Below are 24,736 nucleotides of genomic sequence, written 5' to 3'. Positions count from 1 at the left end.
AAATACTTCCATTTAAATATTAAGGTTTACTAATGCCATTAATAATTCTTGACAACTATGGACATGCATATTTGGGGAGAAAAAAGAAAAGAGCTCATCCCAGATGTTGCATTAATAGTTGAAAAATAATACATGGTCAGACCTAAGAATGCTTAGTCTGTGTGAAAATGATTTAGGCGTACCAGCATGCAGCTAGATTAGTGTCACCACAGGGACCTCCCTCTGCCAGGACTTGTTTAACTGCCACCTAAACATGGTCATGCATAGAAGTGTAAACATGACTGCATAAGCAACTGAACTTTTTTTGGCTCTACAATGAGCTATTTCTAGCTTTTATTTCCAAGCACCAGAAAAATATCATGATGATTTAACTGAACGCGTGGATGGCTTGTGCCAATCCATAGTTAGTAAATCCAAAGAAGGTTTAAGATTACGGGCTTATTTCTTGGCACGATTGTAGAAGAGCCTACAGTAAGATTTCCAGTAGTTGCAGCCAAAAATGTCAGGCAGCTTAGTGAGTACATGGCTGAAAATACATCACTGGGTAATCTTATGGGGCATTTTCTTTATAAATTCTCATAGAAACCCAGTTTTGAAACTACAATTAATCTTGCCTATTTAAAATGTCTTGACAACTGAAGAACTGAGCTTGGAATCAAGGTGATGAATTAAGTAAAGGAAACTCTGGGTACACACTAAATTCTGAATAGGTAAGATACAGGTTCATAGGTAAGATACAGGAACCTAGGCTTTCTGCAGAGAATGAGACATTCACTGTATATTTTGGAACAAATAGTGGGTATTTGATTTTTCTTAATTATGGACAGAAAGGCACAGAATATTTCTAAAGAAATCACACAAATCAATCATTCAAAGCATAATAATCAGGTTAATTGCCACACCACATACTATAAAGTCTACGGATCATACACTTTCAATTAAAGCAGCTCTTACACCTAAACCAAACTCGCATGGCCAACTACTGAGCTACTCTGTAAGCACATCTCTAACCAGAGTTTAACTCTGAATACAAATTATTTGCACCAAGATCTCTGTCACACCATTTTAGTTCAAAAAAGCTTCTAGATGATACTGTAGCCTTGTCAATAGCAGTAATTTGCAAGTTGTTCTTTTTCAGTTAAAGATGGTCATGGATATGTTAGCTGCTAGTGAAAGAGCCAACTTATCTACTAGTCAGTATGACAACACTAGCTCAACTTCTGGATCTTTGTCACAGAAAATAAGGCACAAATCCTGCCATTTAATGGAGCTCAATGAATAAAAGCAACGAGTTCCTCCTACAAATCAAATATACTGGATATATTGTCGAAGGCTTTCACGGCCGGAGAACGATGGTTGTTGTGGATTTTCCGGGCTGTATAGCCGTGGTCTTGGCATTGTAGTTCCTGACGTTTCGCCAGCAGCTGTGGCTGGCATCTTCAGAGGTGTAGCACCAAAAGACAGAGATCTCTCAGTGTCACAGTGTGGAAAAGATGTTGGCAGGTCATTTATATCTACTCAGGAGGGGTGGGGTTGGGCTGAGTCATCCTGTAAGAGTTTTCCAGGGTGTGGAATGCTAATGGAGGGAGGCTTCACTGTATCCTGAGGAGGTTCTTTTGCATCTGGATTGGTGGTTGATGTGCTAATCTTCTCTGCAGGGCTATTGTCGGGTATAGAGTGTTTAGTTAGCCTGGTGTTTTTCAGGACTGGAAACCATGCTCTATTCATTCTTAAAGTCTCTTCTTTCCTGTTGAAATTGTGCTTATGCTTATGAATTTCAATGGCTTCCCTGTGCAGTAAGTAGTTGGAAGTGTTGTCAAGTATTTTAGTGTCCTGGAATAGGATACTGTGTCCTGTTTGAGTTAGGCTATGTTCAGCCACTGCTGATTTTTCAGGATGGCCAAGTCTGCAGTGCCTTTCATGTTCTTTTATTCTTGTCTGGATGCTACGCTTTGTGGTCCCGATGTAAACTTGTCCACAGCTGCAGGGTATATGGTATACTCCTGCAGAGGTGAGGGGGTCTCTACTGTCTTTTGCTGAACGTAGCATCTGTTGTATTTTTCTGGTACAATTCACCATGGAGAAAGAAACCGAGGGTAAACTTCCATTTCTAGATACCTTGGTCATCTGCAAAGCAAACTTTCAGTTAGGTCACAAGGTCTACAGGAAACCAACTCACACGGACCGTTACTTACACAAAAACTCCAATCACCACCCATGACAGAAAAGAGGCATAATGAAAACATTAGTAGACCGTGCAAGACCGATATGTGAGCCGCACTTTCTCAATGAGGAAATTAATCATCTAAACCACACACTTCAGGCAAATGGCTACTCCAGAAATGAAATCAGAAGAGCAATTAAACCCAGGATAAATCGAACAACTAAGGAAAAACAGTCTCCTACAGGAAAAGCGTTTTTGCCATATATCAAAGGAATCACGGATCAGATGGGAAAGCTTATGAAAAAGCACAACCTACAAGCAGTTTTCTGACCCACCAGAAAAATACAACAGATGCTACCATCAGCAAAAGACAGTAGAGACCCCCTCACCTCTGCAGGAGTATACCGTATACCCTGCAGCTGTGGACAAGTTTACATCGGGACCACAAAGCGTAGCATCCAGACAAGAATAAAAGAACATGAAAGGCACTGCAGACTTGGCCATTCTGAAAAATCAGCAGTGGCTGAACATAGCCTAACTCAAACAGGACACAGTATCCTATTCCAGGACACTAAAATACTTGACAACACTTCCAACTACTTTGTCAGACTGCACAGGGAAGCCATTGAAATTCATAAGCATAAGCACAATTTCAACAGGAAAGAAGAAACTTTAAGAATGAATAGAGCATGGTTTCCAGTCCTGAAAAACACCAGGCTAACTAAACACTCTATACCCGACAATAGCCCTGCAGAGAAGATTAGCACATCAACCACCAATCCAGATGCAAAAGAACCTCCTCAGGATACAGTGAAGCCTCCCTCCATTAGCATTCCACACCCTGGGAAAAACTTACAGGATGACTCAGCCCAACCCCACCCCTCCTGAGCAGATGTAAATGACCTGCCAACATCTTTTCCACACTGTGACACTGAGAGATCTCTGTCTTTTGGTGCTACACCTCTGAAGATGCCAGCCACAGCTGCTGGCGAAACGTCAGGAACTACAATGCCAAGACCACGGCTACACAGCCCGGAAAATCCACAACAACCCTCAAATATACTGGAATGGCAGTTTTGTTATTCATAATTTTATTTTTACTGCTGTGGAAAGAGAGTAGATACTTTTACCACTATTATTAATAGCAAAAATAAGGACTTTGTTATGCAATGTCCTCCCACATGGAGATCAATCCTGCCTCACTGATATATTAATATCAGAAAAAATATGCCCATAGTGTATTTCACAGTTACACTGTGCTTTTGTTTTTTACATGAATCACTCAGGTAAAGAAAATTGTAACGTGTCTTTAGCACCTTCTCCTTTCAATGTGACCCACAGTATAGGGAACAGATTGTTTTTGTTGTTGTGTAGTACAGGTGACAACAGCAAACTTTAGCGCACCTTGATTATGACAATTTATCACTATAGAACTGTTCAAAAATTTCCAAGGGAGACCCTCAATTATTTTGGACAGCTATTAACAAAGAATAGTTGGAATATACTATAAGCTAGAGTCTTAGAAATATGAATCAATCAGTGAGACAATATGGTCACTGATGAAGCAGCAGGAGCCTACCCACATCTTTACATTAGTGTGGGGCTGGGAAAGGTTTACTCAGTTACAGACAGCTTCCCAGATTTCTAAACAGAGCCTTGACTCTGCTACTCAATTGTTCAGAGGAGACTGGGGCCTATTTAAAATGCTGAAGGAACCTTGTGATTAGCGTCCATACGTTAGATTTTCAAGGCGCCTGGTAATCACTCTGAAATTATCAGTAAAGATATACTAATTTCCTCATCAACAAATCAATGTAACCTTTCCCCTTTATGGGGGTCATCTTTCCCAAAGAGAAAAATAAGTTAACTTGAAAATAAAATAGAAGTAGGTTGAAATATAGATCTGCTTTTAATAGCCATTCACTCCAGTTCAGTAAGAGCTGTCCAACAAGAAATAGATTTGTGTGGCCATAGATCTCCCTGTGAAGACCACAGCATGAGAGGTGGCAGTCTTGCTGCAAAATCTGTGACTATATATGCATGATGATACCGTACCGCACATGCCACATTTTGCTGGTGCTTTCGGTTCTTACAGTTCACATTATCTTACTATGGAGAGGTAGAATATGAAGTCTGGTTGTTGTGGGTTTTACGGGCTGTATGAAGTCTGCCAGGCTACAACCCTTTCTGACTGCTTAATAAGGACCAGCACTACAAGACCTGGTCATTTGAATGGGGGGCGGGGAGGCAACTGCACATGCATTAGATAAGCAGCTTTCTACTGTTTTTCCCATTCCTGAGTCTGACTACATTGTAGTTTCAGAAGCAGAAATACCAGTAACACGAGCCTTTCGCATATTTTTTTTTAAAATAAGCAAGTTCCAGGAGCACAGTATTTTTCAGGTACTATATAGGGGTAGTAGACCTGAAGACCCAAAAAATAAGCTCTCTTTAAAAAAACAGATGGCTAATCTTCCACAAGCATTTGCAGAAATAGAATAGTCAGCTTCTGCATGATTTTTCAGTATGGCTATTATAATCAAGGGAATGTGGTAGCAGTCATAGTTAGGGTTATCAAAAGAAAACTAGACACGTGCCATGTTTTGCCAAGGAGATCAAGATGAGGAAATAGTCATGCAAAGAACAGAAAATACCTGTACCGAGCCACCATGTCTGTCAGCTGCTAGGTGAGCTCTCAAGTGGTGGGGGTTGGCCTGATGGGGGTCCCAAGCTGCCCTGTGGTCTGTCGACTGTGAGTTATATGATACATTAAGCATGCATGGAAGACGAGGAATAAGAACCCAGAAAATATTAAACACATCATGCTGCTAATTAATTGTATTCTACATAATAATCACAGGAACACATGTAGGCACTTACGCACACAGAGCATTACAGCATCAAAATGCAGAAAGACACATGTTTAAAGTTTTTAACCATAACTGTAATTGAAATTACTAAACAAAAACTTCAAACATGAAATCCCATGCAGGGCAGGAATATCTGGGGTAGCCCTTTGGATGGGATAAGCTTTCATTTTAATGAACAACAGCTTAGTATCACCAGACACAAAGAAACAGATGAAAGCTTATTTGAACGATTTCCACCTAAATTTTGAGAGCTTCAGTACTTTCATAACATTGACACTAAATCAGTACAGACTTTCACTGTTGTTATTATTAAATACTAAAAAATCAGAAAATTATGAATCTAGTAATAAACTTCATCATATTAAGTTCACACTTTAATTAGTGAAAATGTTAATGTACCTTTTTGCATATGAAATTTAAAGAAAGTAAAATGTTTCAAAATAGAATTTAAGTGCAAAAGAATAATTCTTACATGAGCGAAGACTAACATAATTTTTTTTCTCCTTTCACTGAATCCTACAGGAGGCTGCACAAACTTGACAAGTCATACCTAATTTTAGCACTGGCTATTTAACAATGCCTCAGTTGGACCATGTTCCTCCCATCATTTCAACCTGAAAAGTTCTAGCTGACCATCACTATTATTAAGCTTCTCGCAGACAGCAAGGCTGCTCCCACCATCCTGACCATGAAAAGTACTAGTTAGTGAGGGCAAGTTAGACTCCCAATATTTCAAATACTATGAGGGTTTTTTCAGATCTTACTGTAAAATCATCTAAGAACTTTTCATAACAAACTGTTTGATCATCTCTATAAAAGCAGGATATACATGAATTACAGACTATGTTCAATGCACATTCAAATTATTATTTATGTATTTTATATATTTAAAACATTTGTATGCCATCTTTCTACCCAAATAGGGTCCTCAAGGTGACAAACATTAAAAAAATAAAATGACACTTTATAACAATTTAAATTACTGTAAGAACATTTACAAAACTATAGGTTCTTTGTTATCATGGGAATCTTTATCACTAAATGCAATCCCATAATTATTGTCGTTGAACTGAAACGATTTCCATATGTGCTTAACTTGATTTCCAAAGTTCTTACTAAAAAAAAAAGACAGCTAACTATGAAAAATACACAAAAATATAGCTTTTTCCCCATTTGGGTCTTCTTTAAAAAGTCCATAGATCACAGTCTGGAGAAATTCATCAGAAAAGTTCAACAATTAATTTATATACTGTTTTTCTACAATCCACAAAGTGGAATTCCTCCTACCTGCTTTAATTATGGTTTATCACTGCATCAGCACCAACAATGACCCCTGAAGACTAGCCAGCACTCCCTCTAAATCAAGTTGAAATCCTGCTTTAGAATGAAGGGACATAAGCCCTAACTTAAATCAATAAATAAAATAACTAGAGTTAGGATTAGTGCTAATATAATGTTTGCTCCTGGTTTAAACAGGTGGGAGAAATTCACTTCGAAGACACTCCAGATCCCTGAATTCTAACTAGGATGCCTTCATTATGTTTGCACTGATCCAAGATTGATGATGATGATGATGATGATGATAATAATAGTAGTAATAGTAATAATATTTGATTTATATACTGCCCTTCAGGACAACTAAATGCCCACTCAGAGCAGTTTACAAAGTATGCCGTTATTATCCCCACAACAAAGCACCCTGTGAGGTGGGTGGGGCTGAGAGAGGTCCAGAGAACTGTGGCTAGCCCAAGGTCACCCAGCTGGCTTCAAGTGGAGGAGTGGGGAAACAAACCTGGCTCTCCAGATTAGAGTCCCCCGCGCTTAACCACTACACCAAACTGGCTTTTCTAAAGTTTTTTCTAAAGTATTTTTTCTAAAGTAAATTTTTTTCTAAAGTATTAATAACTTACATTTACATTTTCTCTTTCTAAAATAAGTGCTTTTTGTAAATCTTACTCTAAAAAAAAAATTATGCCTACACCAACATCTAAAGTGTTAACTAAATACTTTTATAAAACTGATAGCATGAGTACTGCAAATCAATTATTTGGCACATTATTGTGGGACAACATACCTGATTTTTGGACTGTTGCATTTTATCTCTGTGTGGATGTGCTTCTCTGTTGGAAGATACTGCAGGATCAGAATGGATTGAACCTACTGGAGTAGGCTAGGAAAAAGATGGTATGCAAATAACTAATAAAATAAAAGTGTAAGTTTTTCAAATAGCTGCTAATATTTATTTTGAAACTGCAAGGATATTTAGGTTGCTAGAGAATTAACTTTAGCTAGCTGCTCATCTTGCATTCTATGGGTAGAAATAATTATTATCACTCAAAGCTGGCGTGCCAGTAAAAAAAAAAGTGTCCCCATATTGCTAGCATAGGTAGATGTATGGGCAAGGAAGCTATCAACTCATGATCCTATTTGTAAATCTGTCTTTCAAAAAGATAAACAGAATCTCTACTAACACAATAAGACAAACACCATCAAATTGTCCTCTCAAAACGTTTCCTTTTTAAACATTATGAAATGTCTTGCCGGTGTGTGTGTGTGTGTGTGTGCATGCAAAGGTTACTATGTGTTTTATATTGTAGGCAAGCCATCTTAATTCTTTTGTCAGAAGCATTTTATTAAAAAGTGCCTTTTTAGTGGTACTCACCAGCTGCTTACCAATCCAGTCATATTCATAATCAAACATATAGCCCTTCCGATCGAATAAGTCTGTAAACAGCTTTCTTAAGTAGTCATAGTCTGGTTTTTCAAAGAAATCTAGTCTTCTCACATAACGAAGATACGTAGCCATTTCCTCTAGAGAAATAAGGAATGTTCATAGTTTCAAACATTAGCAAAAACACAAATATAAAGTGGAAACTACATGTTTAATGTAAGAGAAAGTATTTTTACACATTTAAGGAGAAGCTCTAAGCAAAGGTATAATGTCTATATGATGTAATCTGCCCTGAGCCTGCTGATGTGGGGAGGGCGGAATAGAAACAAACAAACAAACAAACAAACACCTTGGTTGAACACTGCTTTATTTTAACATTGGGGTCTACTGCCTAGGGTATTCTTTTCTGCTTCAACCCACTCCTTTTCTTTACCTTTATTTGCTCTCTTCCACTCTTTCATGGCCCCAGTATTTTAGCCCCAGCCCCCCATGCTTGCTTTCAAAATTTGTGTAGCGGAGAAACAATTGTTTACACAAATTCACGTAAGTTTATTTTGCGCAGTTCAGTCTGAGCACTGTATCCAATTCCAAAATAACACTGTTTCAGTAACAAAATACATCACACACAGAAAGCTGTCATTTCACAGAGACCAAGTTCAGTATTCCTGCTTTACAACCTGGCTAAGAAGCTCTTCACTTAACACTTAAGGAGGAAGAAGTTGATTCTGTGTACATAGATTTGCAGAGGAACAATAAGATTGGGGTCTCTTTCTCAACTCTGTTTATTTAAAAACATTTTTTTTTGCTGAAAAGAGGCATGTTATCTCTGCAGGCACAAGTTTACAGTTTTGAGAACTGCAAAACCAAGCATCTATGATGGTAGCTTCTAGATAGAAAAGTTACCCCAAAGAAACCTCTGGTCCTTAATGAATGAATTAATGGAATTCATTTATAGCATGTTTATATATTGCATGAATATATAGTCATACATAATTAAAAATTAATCTTTATTTCATGATAAAAAAATTTGGGCTATAATGTATCTTAAACCGAAAACTACCTTCAGATAGACAGTTCCTCAAAATGAATTTTATCAAACAAAATCTGATTTAAATTTTAAAAATCCAGTTTAAAATTAAAAAAATCCACCCTGGTTGGGTTTAACAGAAGAAAAGTAGAAGCCAGTGTGCAGGGGTAATAGGACAGTCCAGAAAGCCTTTTACTCAGAGCCCTTCCCTCTGCTCTCCCTCTTTCTCCTTCCTCCCCCATCACATCAGGGCTACTTCACAAATAAAATCAGAGGCAGCCCATAGCTGTGCAGTCACAATACATACACAAATGCGGTGACAACCAGGAGCTAACCATCACAGAGCCCATTCAGCAATCACTGAGTTAATTCAGAAGGGCTTCCCATGCGCAACTGCCATACAGCGCCTACCAGCCACACCTGCATAGTCAGAGTTACTGTAAGTGACTGAGCATGGCAGACAACTAGCAACTTTTCTTTTACAGCAGGCAAAGATAAAGTATGTGTGGGAAAAGAAGAAATGCTATCTTTCTTCCACTAACATTTTAATGGTAATTCAGTCAAGATGGTACTGATGAGAAGCATGCAGGCATGAGAATGATAGTGCAAACAGTGGCTATCACTCAGTGATTAATTTTAAACTAGAAATGTGCTATGTAATCTGTACTTTAGTAATATGGATTTACCTGGAAAATTTTCACACAGTACTTCTATGGGAGTTGCTCTTTTTGTGTCACCAATTTTCTGGTACCGTTCTTTCAATGTATCTGCCTACGGTTGAAGAGACATTAAATTGACTGCTACAGAAGCACTTTATAAAGTAACAATATTTGAGTAAACAAGAAAGATTCAAAGACTTAATACGTTACCTTTAAACCCTGCCATGGAAGGCTGCCTCTTAAAAAATACATGAACATATGACCTAAAGCTTCCAAATCATCTCTTCTACTTTGCTCTGAAAAGGTAAATTTAACATATTAATAACTTAGTCGAAAGTAATGTAAGCAATTATATACAAAAAATTCAGTTACACATGAATGTTTTCTATTTCTATAGCATTGTTATACCAGAAAATACTTAAAGGAAATAGAGAAAATAGGTATCATTTACCTATTTTCAGAAGTCATCTGATTTGAAAATGTTCTTTTAAAATACAGTACATGCAGTACATGCAGTACATGTTAAAATACAGTAACATGACTGAACTAGCTTATAAAAAAGCCTAACCATTAATATACCAGTTCAATCAAGACACTAGAGACTGAAGGCATTAGAGGGGCAGGATTCTCAAAGCACAGGGCATATTCCTCCTCCCACACACTTTGCCTACATTCTCCTGAATGCAAAAAAGTACCAAGCCTGTCTATCATCTTGAAAATCTAGTATTCTTTTCATGATTTAAAGACAGGAGTTGAATCCAAAAGGCAAAATGAAGTTTCAGTACTTGGAGGGCAGCAGAGTGTACTTGTATATTGATGATGCCCAATGCCACGTACAGAAGCAGAAAACTGATCTGCATGCTGTCATCTTAAAGTTGTTTGTGAAGTTGTTTGTTCTTCCATCAAAAAAGAGGGAAGGAAAATCCAGGAAGAGATTCCAGCCCTTTCGAGACTCCAGGTGATCCCTGTACACTGGCAATACAAGACTGTTCAAGGGACACTGGCAATCCAAACCACGAAGTGAGAACAAATCCTACTCTTTCACCAAGTCCAACCAGTACACTAAAGGTCCAAAAAAGGGCCAATCAGCATGACTATCTGGAGATGGATCTAGGCAGCGCCTAAGGTCATCGGCTCAGATGCTCCGCGCCACTTTTCCAGCAACTCGGGAAGAGGAAGGGGAGGGACCACCAACCCCGCTCTTCCCTTGAGCCAGTTTCCAATTCTTCTTCCCTAATCTCCTGTTATTGTCTGTCGCTGGGATCACCGCTCTGTAAAGAGTGCAGTCAGAGCTGTCCTGCTCAGCAGCAGGGCCAAAAAGAGACACCAGGAACAAGCCCCTCCCCTCTGGGATCAAAAGAGTCGGCTGACCCTGCTTCAGAGAGGAGGAGCTACATTTCATTTCTTCATCGGAGAATGAACAGCCATTTGTAAAAATGTTTCATAGCTGAACACTTACTGGGATGAATATCTAATCAATGATAAAAAATGATAGTTTGCAATGATAAAAAATGATAGTCTGCAGAAGTGATCAGTGTTTAACACAGTACAGTTCACATAAAGCTAGCAAAGCTGCTAAGTTTGAACACATACCTTTTCCTAAATGTGTATTTATACTCATGTATCTAGCAGTTCCTGTAAGGCTTTTGTGTTCTCGGTATGGTATGTGCTTTTTTGTCTCTGGATCTATATATTCTTTTGCCAAACCAAAATCTATAATATGAATTATTTGTTGAGTTTTGTTTCCTGGTCGTCCTATTAAGAAGTTTTCAGGTTTTACATCTCGGTATATTAAATTCTTTGAATGAACATATTCCATTCGAGAAATCTGTTAAATAGAAAAGGGGGGGATATAAATAGGACTGTTGTAAAAAAGATCAAGTCATGCTGCATCTTTTGTCTTGAAGGAAATTAAAATTAAAATGAAAGTTTCTCTCTTATTAAACCATAACACTCTGATTTAGGTTACAAGAGTGTAGATTATTGTCATAATTCCTAACACTGATATAGCACTCTAAGTATTCTAAGATCTTCATATACAACTGTCCTGAAAGATTTGGGGGGGGGGGGGCGGCTATGAGACAACAGACTGTCTATTAAGTGAGTTTGAGACAGATGAAATTAGAATATGGAACCTAACAGACCACAGATCATTATCTCAGTCACTATATGCCATCAACTCACGTACCTAATAATTATCTATTTATCATGAGTATAATCCTTAGTACATTATATACCTAGTAAACAGAATATGCAATTGAAATTTGCCCACAAAGATTATGTACTTGGAATCCACATGAAATAAATGAATACACTTACAAAAATCCCTGTACAATGTAACAATAACTGATTATTCTAACACACTTTTTTAAACATGATTTATAGAAAAGCAGAATATTGAATCTGGAAGAGCTCTGTTCAGAAATCTATACAGGTCTGCCTGTGCTATTAAGCTGCGACTTCTCCAAAAGTTCTATTCTTTACCCCCGACTAGTTTCTGCACTTAAGCAATTTAAGTGCATATTTGCAGAATACTCATGGGTCTTATTAGCCAACAGCCACTTAAGGCAGTATGGGAATTAGGGATTAGCAGATTAAATTCTGACTGACTGAAACAAAATAAGGCAATTCATCAACAGTTCAATTTTCTGCTAAAAGCTCTGCTTGTATGTGTCCAGCATTTGAATTTATGAAAGTATGAACATTTTCTTCTTCAGGTATCTTTGCAACATAAAATAGAGAAATATAGTGCAGAATGATCATAAAAGAATTAAAAGTGATGACACATCATTTCTTTTTTGCACATGCTTAAAGAATCTCCAAGTACTCTTGAACTGAAGACCATTAAAAAAAATGGGAACTATTACTTACCAACTGTATGGCTATCATAAGAACAGTTTTCAGAGAAAAAGTCCTATCACACAAGTCAAACAAATCTTCCAAACTAGGTCCCAGTAGTTCCAGCACCATGGCATTGTATTTGCCACAAGGGCCAAAATAGTAAACCTGAGGTATTCCATCTGGAAAAAAGTGAAAAGTAACTTTAGCTTCAACACTTTTAAGATTATGTGATTAAGATAAAAATCCATGCCACATATTATATTTCACATATCATATTTAAGGTTTACATCCATCTTGCAAGACAATTTTCATAGGCTTTATCACTAGTAATGGTTCTTCTGTAAGAAATGCTGCCAAGTTTCAGAAAAGTTTTGATTCTAAAAAATTCTTAGATTTCTCTGTTCCTTTTCACAGTAACTATAAAATATGGTACTTTAAAGTTGGGGGGGGGGTCATATTCTCAAGAATATTCTGTAATTTTAGAAATATGTAGATTTAGATTGTGGCTTAATCTGCTGTACTGTTTTAATATGTTGGTAATTATATACACTAATTTGATTGCAAAAATATGCAAAGAGAAACTACATACTGAGATTTATAAAATCCTACTTGGTACCTTTATATAACTAGCACATTACTCTGCTAATGGTTTTTATTCTACAATACTGAAACAAAGTACAGTTATTCTAAGCACTGGTATATTAATACTGAAACATCTAAAAATACCAAGCAGAATTACTAGCGTATTTAAATCTATAATCGGGGGTCAATTTCAGTTGGTGACAACAAAACAAAGGATATGCAAGACTTCTAGAATCCATGACTTTTACTTATGGAAAACAAAAGTAAGCAACTCACAATGTACCGAGCAGCAATCCAGTCTTATGCTGGAAATGGCTGGTTGTTGTCATTATACCCATAATGACCCTTTTTAAAGTTGTCATACCCTTATACACTTTTTAAATGTAATGGAAGTTTTGGACCAGCGCCTCTGAAAAAGTACAGACTCATAAGCAATTTGGTGAAACACCAAACTACATGATACAGAATGCTACAGAGAAATGTTTTTAGACAGCACAAATTCTTCTAAAGTTCTTATAAATCTATTGATAAATCTATTGATACCAAAATCTCTCCATATCTCTGTTAGTGTATGAATATCAGTGCTGTTAAAGCAGCCAAGGTCAGAAATTCAATACTCCCATAGGACTTAGAACAAAAAGTACCAAGACTATACAAACACACTGCAAGATCCAATACAAACTCCATTTGCCAGAGGCAGATTTAGGGAGCTATGCAACTTCTTACAGTTCATTAAACTAGCACAGAAATTTTCACTAAGCAATTTTTAAAGATTTACCAGAAACAACTGTTACTCATTTCATGACCTTCTAAAAGCTCTTTTTAAATGCTTTTAATATTAAATAGTTATGATGGCATGGTCATACATTACACATAAAACCTACTTTAAGGTTTAAAATATCTAAGTAATATTTTTAGGTTACACTGTAATCCTATCAAGTTATGCTAACTGGAGGTGGACAGGATTACTACCAAAGCTCCTATACTGAAGCAACTGCAGGTTATGCTGATCCAATGAAGATATCTGTGAAATGAATACCCAGAACCACAACTCCATTCCTGTGCCACAGACTGAAAAAGAAGGCAATCTCACACAGGTAAAGGTGTATGTGAGAGAGACAGACATGGACTCTAAAAGCAGGACTATCGAGCATCCTCTGACCCATCCCAGTAGCAGGATACTCAGACATCCTTGAACACAGAATATCTCCTTCTGGCTTAGATACAGTCACAGAATACATTATTTTAGCACACATAATGTATATGACCTTTATTCTAAAGAATAAGGAATTGGGTATATCATTAAACGCAATCTACTGAATCTCAAGAAGACTAGATATCACAAGCCTAGCAGACATAAAACCCCTCAGCACATGAATTCCACATAGATACCTCCTGCTCAAAATCAGAATGGATTTGGTGTGATTCTGAGACTAAAATACGGTAAGAACCAAGATAATTTTCACTGTAACCAAACAATGTAACATCAGCTCAAAGAGACTGATTCTTCTGTAAGCCTCCTGACTAAACCTCATGCCCTAGGCCAGAAGTCCATAAAATTGTTATTAGCTAATATGAAATGGAATTGGCAGAAGACCAAACTCTAGCTTTACCACCATGAGTGGAAGAGACAAAACATGGTAGTATATTCTGCACATGGAACAGATTGGTGGACCAGATGCTCCTGTAATTCCAAGTAACTCAAACAGTAACTGAGTCCATATACTTAATTGAAATCCATCTATGAGATACAAATGGATAGAACGATAATATTCATGTTGTCACAGATAGGCTTCAGCTGCTTTTGGTAAATAGTCTGACATGCAAATTTGTTTGCTGTCAGATTTAACTCCCTAAGCTGCTTCTATGAGTTATAAACAAGTGGGGAGGAGGGGATGAACCTGTCAAAAATACAGTGAAAAATGCAATGCACAGAAACACCTTCCTGCAAAGGTTCAAACTCCAGTAATGTACAATTTAAAACTCTCCAAAAACCATTGTCTAGGAATGTTGTCAGTTTCCTCAGGCTCATTGTTTTCTAGGATTCGTATAGGCCTTGACAAATTTTCCTTGAACCTAGAACCCAGCCAAAATTAAGGAGCCCAGGCTCATCCACACCAAATACATTTTTTCTCTGTCATATTAAGCAAGTTTAATTTTTCCTCTAAGTCATAAACAGGGTTGCCAACTAGCCTGGAGAAAAATGTTGTGTTCCTTTAAGAGAGGATTAATGGGACATTATTTATCAGGTGATGTTATTTACCTCCACATCACAAAAACCTTCAACAATTCACTTCCACAATTAAGCCTCTACTAAAGAGACAGGACATTTTTATCCACACCAGTGGGCAACCCTAAATTCAGCAGGTTAGGCCCTACACCAAAAGGCAAGAACATCAGTTTGTTGTGAAGAGTAGGTCCTTTACTGTAGTTGGCCTTCCTGAATAAGGTGCAGAGTTGCTTCTTCCTCATCATCCTTCAGCCATGTACAGGTTATTGGCATGAACACATACTTAACCCCAGCCCCGCCCCCATCATCTTCTCTCTCCTCTCTTTGTCATCTTTCTTGTCACAAATTTTAGATTGGAAACTCCTTAGAGCAGGAACTTGCTTTCTTGTGATTTGTAAAATATCATGTACACTGACTTTCTGTCTAATTTTAAAAAAAAACACCATTTGATACAGCTGTAAACTGGGCATAAGCGAATGGGTTCTACTGGGATAGCCACAGCACCTAAAAGACATATATTACAGTATTTTGCAGGTTCAAGTCTTTTTCATTTAAGCTATTATTGTAAGGCAGGCCAACTGCTATTGCTAGGCTGCTATGTAACTAGAATGGAAATAAAGGAAGAAAAATACACAAGAATTATCTTCTTCTCAACAGATGTATAGAGTCCTTTGGGGGGAAGGGTGAACAGAGTCAGTAAATCTGGATCGTAATACTAGTATATAATTAATACACCAAGCCTTAATATAAAATTATTCACAATCCACTCTGTTATTTGTGTTCCTAATGAAAGTTGACTTGAAGAATGAAAAGAGCTGTTTCTTCCTTTCCTGTCCTGGTTTCTCAGTCCTCACTAGGGATGTGCGATTCGGGTTTCCGATTCGGGAAAAATACCCGAATCAGACCCAGTTAGCAAAGATTTGGGATTTCCGAAACGGCCCCAGCATGCTGGGTCCATTTCGGAAACCGCAAATCAAAGATTCCCAAAGCTATTTGTATAGCTTCGGGTCAAGGAGTTTAAATGCCCATTTCCCTGCCGCTGCAGCGGCACGGAAAGGGGCATTTAAACCTCCTAATCAGCTGCTCATTGGGGGCACCACTGCGCCCAAGCAGGTGCCAGTGTGATTACTGCACCTGGTGCAAGAGGGGAAAGGGAATCTCCCTGCCCGTCTCACACTGGGTGCAGCAGCCTGGTGGTGCCCGCTCCTCCAAGGCAAGAGGGATGGGGAGATTCTTTCGCCCCTCTGGCACCAGATGCAGCAAGCACAGTGGCATCGCTCTCCTGATGCAAGAGGGACGGGGAGATTCTCTCACCCCTCTCGCACTGAATGAAGAGAAGGGTGGGGCGGTAGGCTTAAGCCTGCACCCTGCTGCTGGGTGCTCCGTTCGCCCGCTGCTGACGGGGCCAGGGAGTTCCCTGGCCCCATCAGCAGCGGGCAAAGGTGGCACCGCTGACCCGATGCCAGGGAGACAGACAGACTCCCTTGTCTCCCTAGCAACAGGTGAAGAGGAGGCAGCAGCAGGGGGCTAGTTTAAACTGGCTGTCCCCGCTCACTGACCTGATGCCGGGGTGACAGAGAATCTTTTCGGAGCATTTCGAAGCAGGCCAAGAAGAAATTTCCAAAGCGGCTTGCCACTTCGGAAATTGCTTATTTCCGACTCTTTTTCCCGCTTTGTAAATTACAAACGGGAAAACCAAATCTTTTTTTGCTGCACACCCCTAGTCTTCACTGCTAACCTTGAGGGAAAAATCTGTTACCTTTGTCCATCCCCACCGAGCACGCCTATCTGCCTGCCTTCAGCTTTCCCCCAACTGCATTAGGAGAGAGAAGTTCTCAACAATGGCAAAAGAGAGCCAGCAGCCACTAAGTTTTGTTTGCAGCACAGCTTACGTTGTAACAACAAACTACCTCTGTGCTAGAAGTTTTTCAAGACATTCCTTTTAAAATTTAACTCCCCTTTTCCTGCCACCTTTTAAATACTGTAACAGATTTTACTGAAGGCTACCAGAGTTTTAGGTGTCATAAGCAAACTTCAGATTGCAATGACAACCTAGCGTCTGGAATTGCCGAGGCCTGGATTAGCATGTTGATTTACTGCCAAGTCAAATATGGTCAGCTATTGGTCCAATATTCCATAAAGGCAAGAATTCCACTGTGTGGCAGGTTAACTTTTGCATTTTGTTATGGAGTCATTTATTTGAAAGCAAGGGCAGGAGTGAGGGCTGCTTGCTTTTTAGCCTTGCTCAATAAGAAGCTTGCCTGATCTGATAGGAGAACATTTACTTTTACTCATCTGCTACAAGTGCAAGCATCTCCAAATCACCTTATTTTTTTTATCAATGTATCTAATAGTCAGTATGTCCCAGCTGTGGATACTTAAATCCATGGACTGGGAACACATTGATAGAAGGAAGATTTGTCTCCAATCCTTCAGGATTCTCCAGGTTTGCAGAAAAATCTGGAACTTGAAAAGGGGGGGAAGATCAAAACTTCCAAAACATAACCTTCGAAGCCCCTGTCTAACAAAACTGCTACTAAGGCAACAGAGCAGAAGGCAGGCAAGTGGCCAAGGAGGTAAGGGAGCTGGGCCCAGGAAGGACAACGGGCAGGCAGATGGGGAGGAGGACATCCAAGGGCATTTCCCTCCCACTCAGTCCCTTTGTGGGTGAAGGAAAAGGGGAGAAGTGAGATGCCTAGCAAGTGGTTGGCCCAGCATGGGGGTGGGAAAGATGGGTTTCCCTCCCCCACAAGTCTTGTGGATCTCTTTATTTGATCTATTCTTGTTTTTCTCTATTCTTGTTTTAATTACTCTTTTTTTGTAAACAGTAGGCTAACTGCTGGTGTTCCATGACATAAAAACAAAGAAAAGAACTATTCAGTGTATTGTTTGTATTTATGTTAAAATAATTGAACACAATGTTTGAAAGTAAGCTTCATTTGGCTGGACTCAGTGGTCTGAGGGCACAAGGATTGTGGATCTTTGACATGATTCCCTATCCCCAGTCATCTCTTCTCACCCTAAAAAAGTTGATTCCTGGTGTCAGGGGGGCCACATGGAATAAAAGCCATGTGCCTTCTGCAGATGAAAGAGAGAAGAATGGTAACTTCATTCCCTCTTCTGTGCAGTCCTCAATCTTCATCGCTATTAGTCTTTGCTTGCAGACTAATCCTTAGTACCAGGGACTGCTGTGGGGACAGATCCACATCCACCAGCACCTACTGTGGATTGCTGGAACTTGCCCGTTTTACAAGAGTTAATAAATTTGGCTTTATAATTAGCGTAAGTATCAAAATAATTGATTTAAGGTACCTTGTTTGTTGCTTTAAATAAAGTTAATGCTTTAACACTTGACCATTATTTAACAATAATTTATAAGACCATTTTCGTCTGATGTCCAAACCTGTCATCTACACATGCCACTGCATGAGATTAAATGCTGACTCTGAATGAAACAGGTTAAATTATATTGCATCTAAACATACCATCTGCTGTACTCCTCATCAGAAATTATAAACAATACAAAAAGCAAATGGCAGGAGATTCAGCTAAGCATATCTAAACGGGAATCAGAAAAAAAACCACACCTTTAGCTTTCAACCTCTCCTCTGGATTTTGGCTTAATCTCTAAATTTAAACTAATTACAGATGCCACGTGCTATGACCTAGATGGATAGACAGGAAATGCATGTCTTGCATTTCTTCTTTCTGGGCTTTCAGTATGCCAAACCTGTTGTCACTTTCCCATTGTTTCTGAAGTAGTACAAGTTAGTAAAAATATCAACAGCAGCACTGACTAAATTTCTTACAGGATGCACCAGGATGTTTCACAGAGACACAATATGCTCATACAAGGCAGTCTACTCAGCTCTATTCAATGGCCTCAAGAGCAGCATATTTGTTGAACACCAGCTACTTAAACTGTTCAGAGTTTTGATCTCTATACCAAATCTTAATACCATTCACTTAAGTCCAAATTGCAAGCTATCTTGCAGCCATAAGATGTAATAGCCCACTGGTCCCTTCACAAAATGTCCTAGAGGAGGGGACATAGGAAAAAGAGTTGCTAACCCTTGCAAGCTGCTTTGTCACATCATAAGGGACACATGTTTTCAAGAAGAAAAGAGCAAGAGTTACAGTAGCACCTACAAGACTAACCAAATTTATCGCTGAGTATGAGCTCTCTTGAGTCACAGTTCACTTCTTCAGAGACCTAATCTGAAGTGAGCTGTGACTCACGAAAGCTCATACCGTACCACAGATTTTGTTAGTCTTATAGGTGCTACTGGAATCTTCTGCTGCTATTTGCTACTGTTCTTTTCCACTGCTACAAACATACTAATATGGCTACCCATCATGATCTACATGCTTTCAAAGTAAGCACTGATGTGGAACCATGAGAGGGACAGAAACAGTTTGAAGGCTAGTGTGCTAATTATACACATCATACATCTGACATTACTAAGTTGCAACCACTAAACAGGCCATTAAACAGATCCATTTGAGACATAACCCACAAATATTCCAAGTAAATGGCAATTTTCATATAAAACTATATTTTATTACATACTAATATACAATTTACTATTCTTTTCTTAACAGTTTACAAACTTGCTAGATTATACTAACCTGCAGATCCTAATTGCTTGTAGAATCTGTATTCCAAGTGCAGCTGTGGTGCCCTAGACTTCATTGGCTCCTGAAGAAACCAAAAAAATTCAGATTTAAAAAACCAAGGTGTCTGTGAAACACTTACATGAATGTGAAATTGATGAGAAAAACAGAAGTCATTTTACTAGTGTTTATTAAAGCTTTGAGTGGAACTAGACAGTAAAACCGACCTTCATTTTTGCTTCCCATAAAAGCAGACATGGATTTTAATTTACTAGAACTTGTTTATCTCATTACTGTCATCATATAGATAATAAAACAGCACAAGCAGTGGCCACAGTACTCACACAGAGGAATCTCATCCCCTTTTCATTAATTCAGCTGCAGTGCCGCAACTTCTGTTGGCTTGGTTCAAGTAGCAGCAGTGGCTCAGGCTCCTGCTCCTCCCACACAGCAGCTGCACACTGATCCATGGAGAAACTTGCAGGGGAGAAGTAAGCTCACTCCCGCTTACCCCCCCTTCTCTGTCTGCCTCCCTACCTGCCTCCAGACACTTCTACTCTTCCCCCTCCCCTGCACTCTTCCTGCTTGCCCACCCACTCTCCCTGCAACTGCCCACCATTGCCCTCCCCACTTCTCTGCACACTTGCCTGTCCCCCTCTCCACCACTCAGCCTGCCCACCACTCCACTCAACCCCTTCTCTTCCTGCCTACCTTCTCCCCTGCTCTGCAAAGATTGGGGGGAGGAATAGCGACTCTCACTCTCCCTGCTTCCACTCAACTGCAGTTCCACTGCCTCCGCCTATCAGGTTCATATGGCAGCAGCTTCTTCTTCCACGTGCCTGGTTGACAGAGGAATGTTGTCTATGCAAATGCAGACATCACTTCTTTGTTTGGGGAGGGATTTAACCACTCCTCTTTTTTTAATGTTTCTGATTTTTTTGCAAACCTGGAGGTTCCCCTAGGTCTGCTGAAATATCTCTGTTCTCTCCACATGGCCCCGATCGGCAGATTTAAGTATCTGTAGATGGGGCTATGTTGAGAATTAGATGCATCACCCACGGATCCACAAAGGACTGTCAGGGGGCATCTCACCTTACCCTGTACACCCTCGTTTCCTGCTTCCTTCTCTTCTTCGCACCCACCAGCCAATTTATATTTTATCTGCCACCCATCTTCAGCTATATTTATTGTGTACTTAATTTATTTATATCCTGCCTTTATCCCCAATAGGGACCCAAAGCTGCTTATATCTTTCTCCTGTCCTCCATTTTATCTTCACACTTTTGTGAGGTAGGTTAGGCTGGGGAGAGTGTAACTGGTCACTCAATGAGTTTACATGGCAGAGTGAGTCTCTCAGATCCTAGTCTGAAACTCTTAACTAGCACACTACTCTGGCTTCTGTGTGGTGGCTGCTGTCGAATAGCAGCAACCAGTTAGGCCTGCCAGTGGTTGCAGCTGGGCCTAGCCACAAGAGTCCTCCTTCAAAAGCTAAGACAGTCTTGGAAAGGAGCCCTGCCTCATCTCCCTGATTTTTACTGACAGAAACCAAGGCTCAAAGCCTAGCAATATTGTCATGGTTGCTTAGCAACCCCTATAATGGTCTCTTAAAGGTACAGGTGCTGCTGCTATTATTTGGGGGGGGGGTTAACCCCCCAGTGTATTTTTGTTTATCTCAGATTTTTCTACAACCCTGGGACTTTTCTCAGTTATGTAGAAAGATCTGTCTTGTTTTTTCATGGCTGCACTCTTCAGACTTAAGTATCCAAAGATGGGGCCATATTGAAAATTAGAGACACTAATCTACACTTCATCTCATTAATGCTCCTTATTTATTCAGAAGGTACCATTTCAAAACTACTGTTTCACCGGGTTTTTTTTCTTGTATAAATGCCATTACCAGGTCAAAAAAAATCCAAGGGACATTAGCCACCTATAGACAGATTGTCATATATGGGTGCATCCACATGCATCTACTTATCAGCTCTATCAGGCTCTAGTACAAGTGATGTAATCCTCAATAGCTGTTACTGCTATCCTCCCCCAAGGCAAAGAACGGTTGTTTGAGTCTCCTCTAAGGTAAACAGGTCCTCATTTAAATAACCAAATAAATTCAGTGTACGAAACATTGGTCTTGCTCTTTAATCCTCTAAAACAAAGAAAGAAAGAAAGAAAGAAAGAAAGAAAGAAAGAAAGAAAGAAAGAAAGAAAGAAAGAAAGAAAGAAAGAAAGAAAGAAAGAACGGCACACTAATGCCCTCATTGCTGTAATATCTGCAGTTTAACATTTTATATCACCTCATCTGTCACTCTCTTCAATGAGGTTTGAAGGAAGGGGGTATCCTTTCATAGGCCAATTCCCCAAATCTTATCTCAAAGGAGAAGTGAGGAACAGGGACACAATTCTATGTTTTTCCCTATTCTTAATAAGTAAAAGGAATTCAGAAAGAACTTCCAAGGGCACCCACATTGGAAACTGCATTTTAGATAACTTTTCTCAGAGTATAACATTGCTAGAAATAGCATGAAGGCAGATCATAGGATACAAAAAAGCTTGCAAAAATATACCACCTGGTTCATGCATGGACAACTTTTAATTAGTTATAACAATGGATATTGACAGGATCTTGACATCTGTGAAGGCTACTACCACTGCACTAGATCCTTGCCCATCTTGGCTGTTAAAATCATGTAAGGACCACGTAAATGAGCCTTTGAGGTCTACTGTAAATCTTTCACTAACTCAGGGCATCTTCCCACAGCCACTCAAAGAGATGGTTATCTGCCCACTAAAGGTAAAGCACTGTGCAAGCACGGAGCCATTACTGACCCATGGGGGGACATTGCATCATGACATTTTCTTGGCAGACTTTTTGTTATGGGTTGGTTTGCCATTGCCTTCCCCAGTCATCTACACTTTACCCCCGGGAAACTGGGTACTCATTACTGACCTAGGAAGTATGGAAGGCTGAGTCAACCTTGAGCCGGTTAACTGAACCCGGCTTCTGCCAGGATCGAACTCAGGTCATGAGCACAGCTTGGACTGCAGTACTGCTACTTACAACTCTGCACCATGGAGCTAATGCCTATCTGCCCACTACTTTAAAAAAAATCCTAGACAAAAATGAGATGGCCAAATATTTCCCAGTCTCTAATCTGCACTTTCTGGGAAAAGTGACGGAGAGAGCAGTAACTGACCAACTCTAGGTCTTCTTCGATAACTCTGGTGCCACAGACAGACCAACATGGCTACCCATCTTGATCTATCTCTATGTAAAGTGTTTAAGAGAACTCATTCATAGCTATGGAACTGAATGCCATCAATATGCAGATGACATCCTGTTCTATATTTCGCTATCCAAATCACCGCAGGATGCAGCAGAAATCTTGGGTAGCTGCCTGATGGCTGTGGTCAAATATCTGAAAGCAAACAAACTGAAACTGAACCCAGACAAGGCAGGAGTGATTATGGTTGAAACAGGCGGCAGAGATACTCTTCACTTTTGATGGAGTTCATCTGACTCTTATAGACTCTGTTAAGAGCCTAGAGTTTATACCGGATCCAGCACTACTGCTAAAACAGCAAGTTAAGGCAACTGCAAAAACCACTTTTCATAAATTTGGTCTAGCCTGGAAGATTATCCCCTACCACGACATGGCCAATCTAGTTACCTGAATCCATGCCATGGTAACACTGAGGTTTGACTACTGTAACACACTCTATGTACGTCTCCCTCTAAGTTAATTAGGAAACTCCAGTTGGTGCAGAATGCTACAGCTTGGCTATTATCAGGAGTTAGGGGAGCATGAATATCACTCTCATTCTGCAGTCGCTCCATTGGCTACTTATCTACCGGACCGCCTTTCTCCCTATGTTCCACCACAGCAGCTTTGCTCATCAGAACAGGGCCTTCTGCAAGTGCCATCTTGTACATGAGCAACATCAACAGCTGCCCATGCATGTGCATTCTCCGTGGTGGCTCCCACCCTATGGAACGGTCTACTTGAAGGGTCAGGAAAGCTCCCACTCTTCTGGATTTATGCAAACTATGCAAAACTGAACTATTTAAGAGGACTTTTTAACTAAGAGTCTCTCTACATGAGACATCTTACAGGAGAATGGTCAAGTGTAGAGAGAGACAATTGTAAGCAGTCAGCCCGGCCTCCGCCATTTTAATAGCCATTTTAACATGGCTGCTTGTGATATTAAAAATATCACCAGGCCTCTGGATTTAAAATGGCTGCTGTATTGCCACCAGAGAGCTTCCAACAGTTGCTGAGTCCCACCCAGGAGAACAGGGCAGGCATGGAATGCTGCACAGGAATAAGGAGTGATTAAGAGGTAATTGGATTTGCAGTCCCACCAGCCCCATAGGAGTTCAGTGCAACAAAGGTCTCGCAGAGTCATTCCCACTTAACACATTCCTTTCCCTTCTTCCGTGATGAGATCACCTGTTCTTGATTGAGGAGCTAATCAAATGACATTCATAAGTTTATACAGTAGTTCCTAGGAAAGTACAGTCCCCACCTAAAATCCATCAACTTAGCTCCGGTGGAATTCAGTAAAAACTATCCCTTTTGTGCAGCACTAGAACATGTTTTGTATTTGCTTTCACATACCCCAGCAGCTACCTATCAAGGTAATCAAACCTTTTGTCAGACCCAGGAACTGACGACTGGAGCCTTTATTCTAACGGCTAAGTGGGCTCTTCCACCTCAGGGCACATTTTACCTATAAAAGTAGGGCCCTGGCCTCATTCAAATCGTGCATGCTTCCTGGCTGCTCCCTTAGGGTCACTTCCCTAAGCCTCTCTCTCTTCATAAATGCTTCTGGATCCACAAGCACTGTTCCATTGAGGTTTACCCTAAGCCTCTCGCTCTCTTGGCTGAGGACGTTGGACATTCGAAGCAACTATCTTCTCCCGCAAACTGGACCCCCCTCTTCAGGATAAGTAGATATATTTGCTCCCTCTCTCTCTATTCCCAATTTCTAAGCTTCCTAGGACTCCCTCTCTCTGTGGTTATTTTTACCCCATAATTGCGAGTGTATGTGTATGCCATTTTGTTCTTAATAAAAGTTAT

At 39.7% G+C, this 24,736-nt stretch overlaps 1 protein-coding gene across 4 annotated transcripts in view; it reads right to left on the bottom strand.

Moving 5' to 3' along the window:
• The window catches only part of CSNK1G3 (casein kinase 1 gamma 3), a 111,123-nt gene that overhangs the window by 25,346 nt on the left and 61,041 nt on the right, over positions 1-24,736 (bottom strand). For 2 of the 4 annotated variants that reach the window (XM_054986500.1, XM_054986501.1), the window contains exons 4-11: positions 19,674-19,743; positions 12,263-12,411; positions 10,985-11,219; positions 9,602-9,687; positions 9,419-9,503; positions 7,697-7,845; positions 7,109-7,204; positions 4,819-4,914 (exon numbers count right to left, since the gene is read on the bottom strand). In XM_054986500.1, coding sequence (XP_054842475.1) covers positions 4,819-4,914; positions 7,109-7,204; positions 7,697-7,845; positions 9,419-9,503; positions 9,602-9,687; positions 10,985-11,219; positions 12,263-12,411; positions 19,674-19,743 — 966 coding nt within the window. The remainder of the gene's footprint in view (positions 1-4,818; positions 4,915-7,108; positions 7,205-7,696; positions 7,846-9,418; positions 9,504-9,601; positions 9,688-10,984; positions 11,220-12,262; positions 12,412-19,673; positions 19,744-24,736) is intronic. The other 2 variants (XM_054986502.1, XM_054986503.1) reach the window with 1 other exon arrangement.

This window comes from Eublepharis macularius, chromosome 8, assembly GCF_028583425.1.
Source record: "Eublepharis macularius isolate TG4126 chromosome 8, MPM_Emac_v1.0, whole genome shotgun sequence".
NCBI lineage: Eukaryota > Metazoa > Chordata > Lepidosauria > Squamata > Eublepharidae > Eublepharis > Eublepharis macularius.
This window is presented reverse-complemented; position numbering and strand designations above follow the sequence as displayed.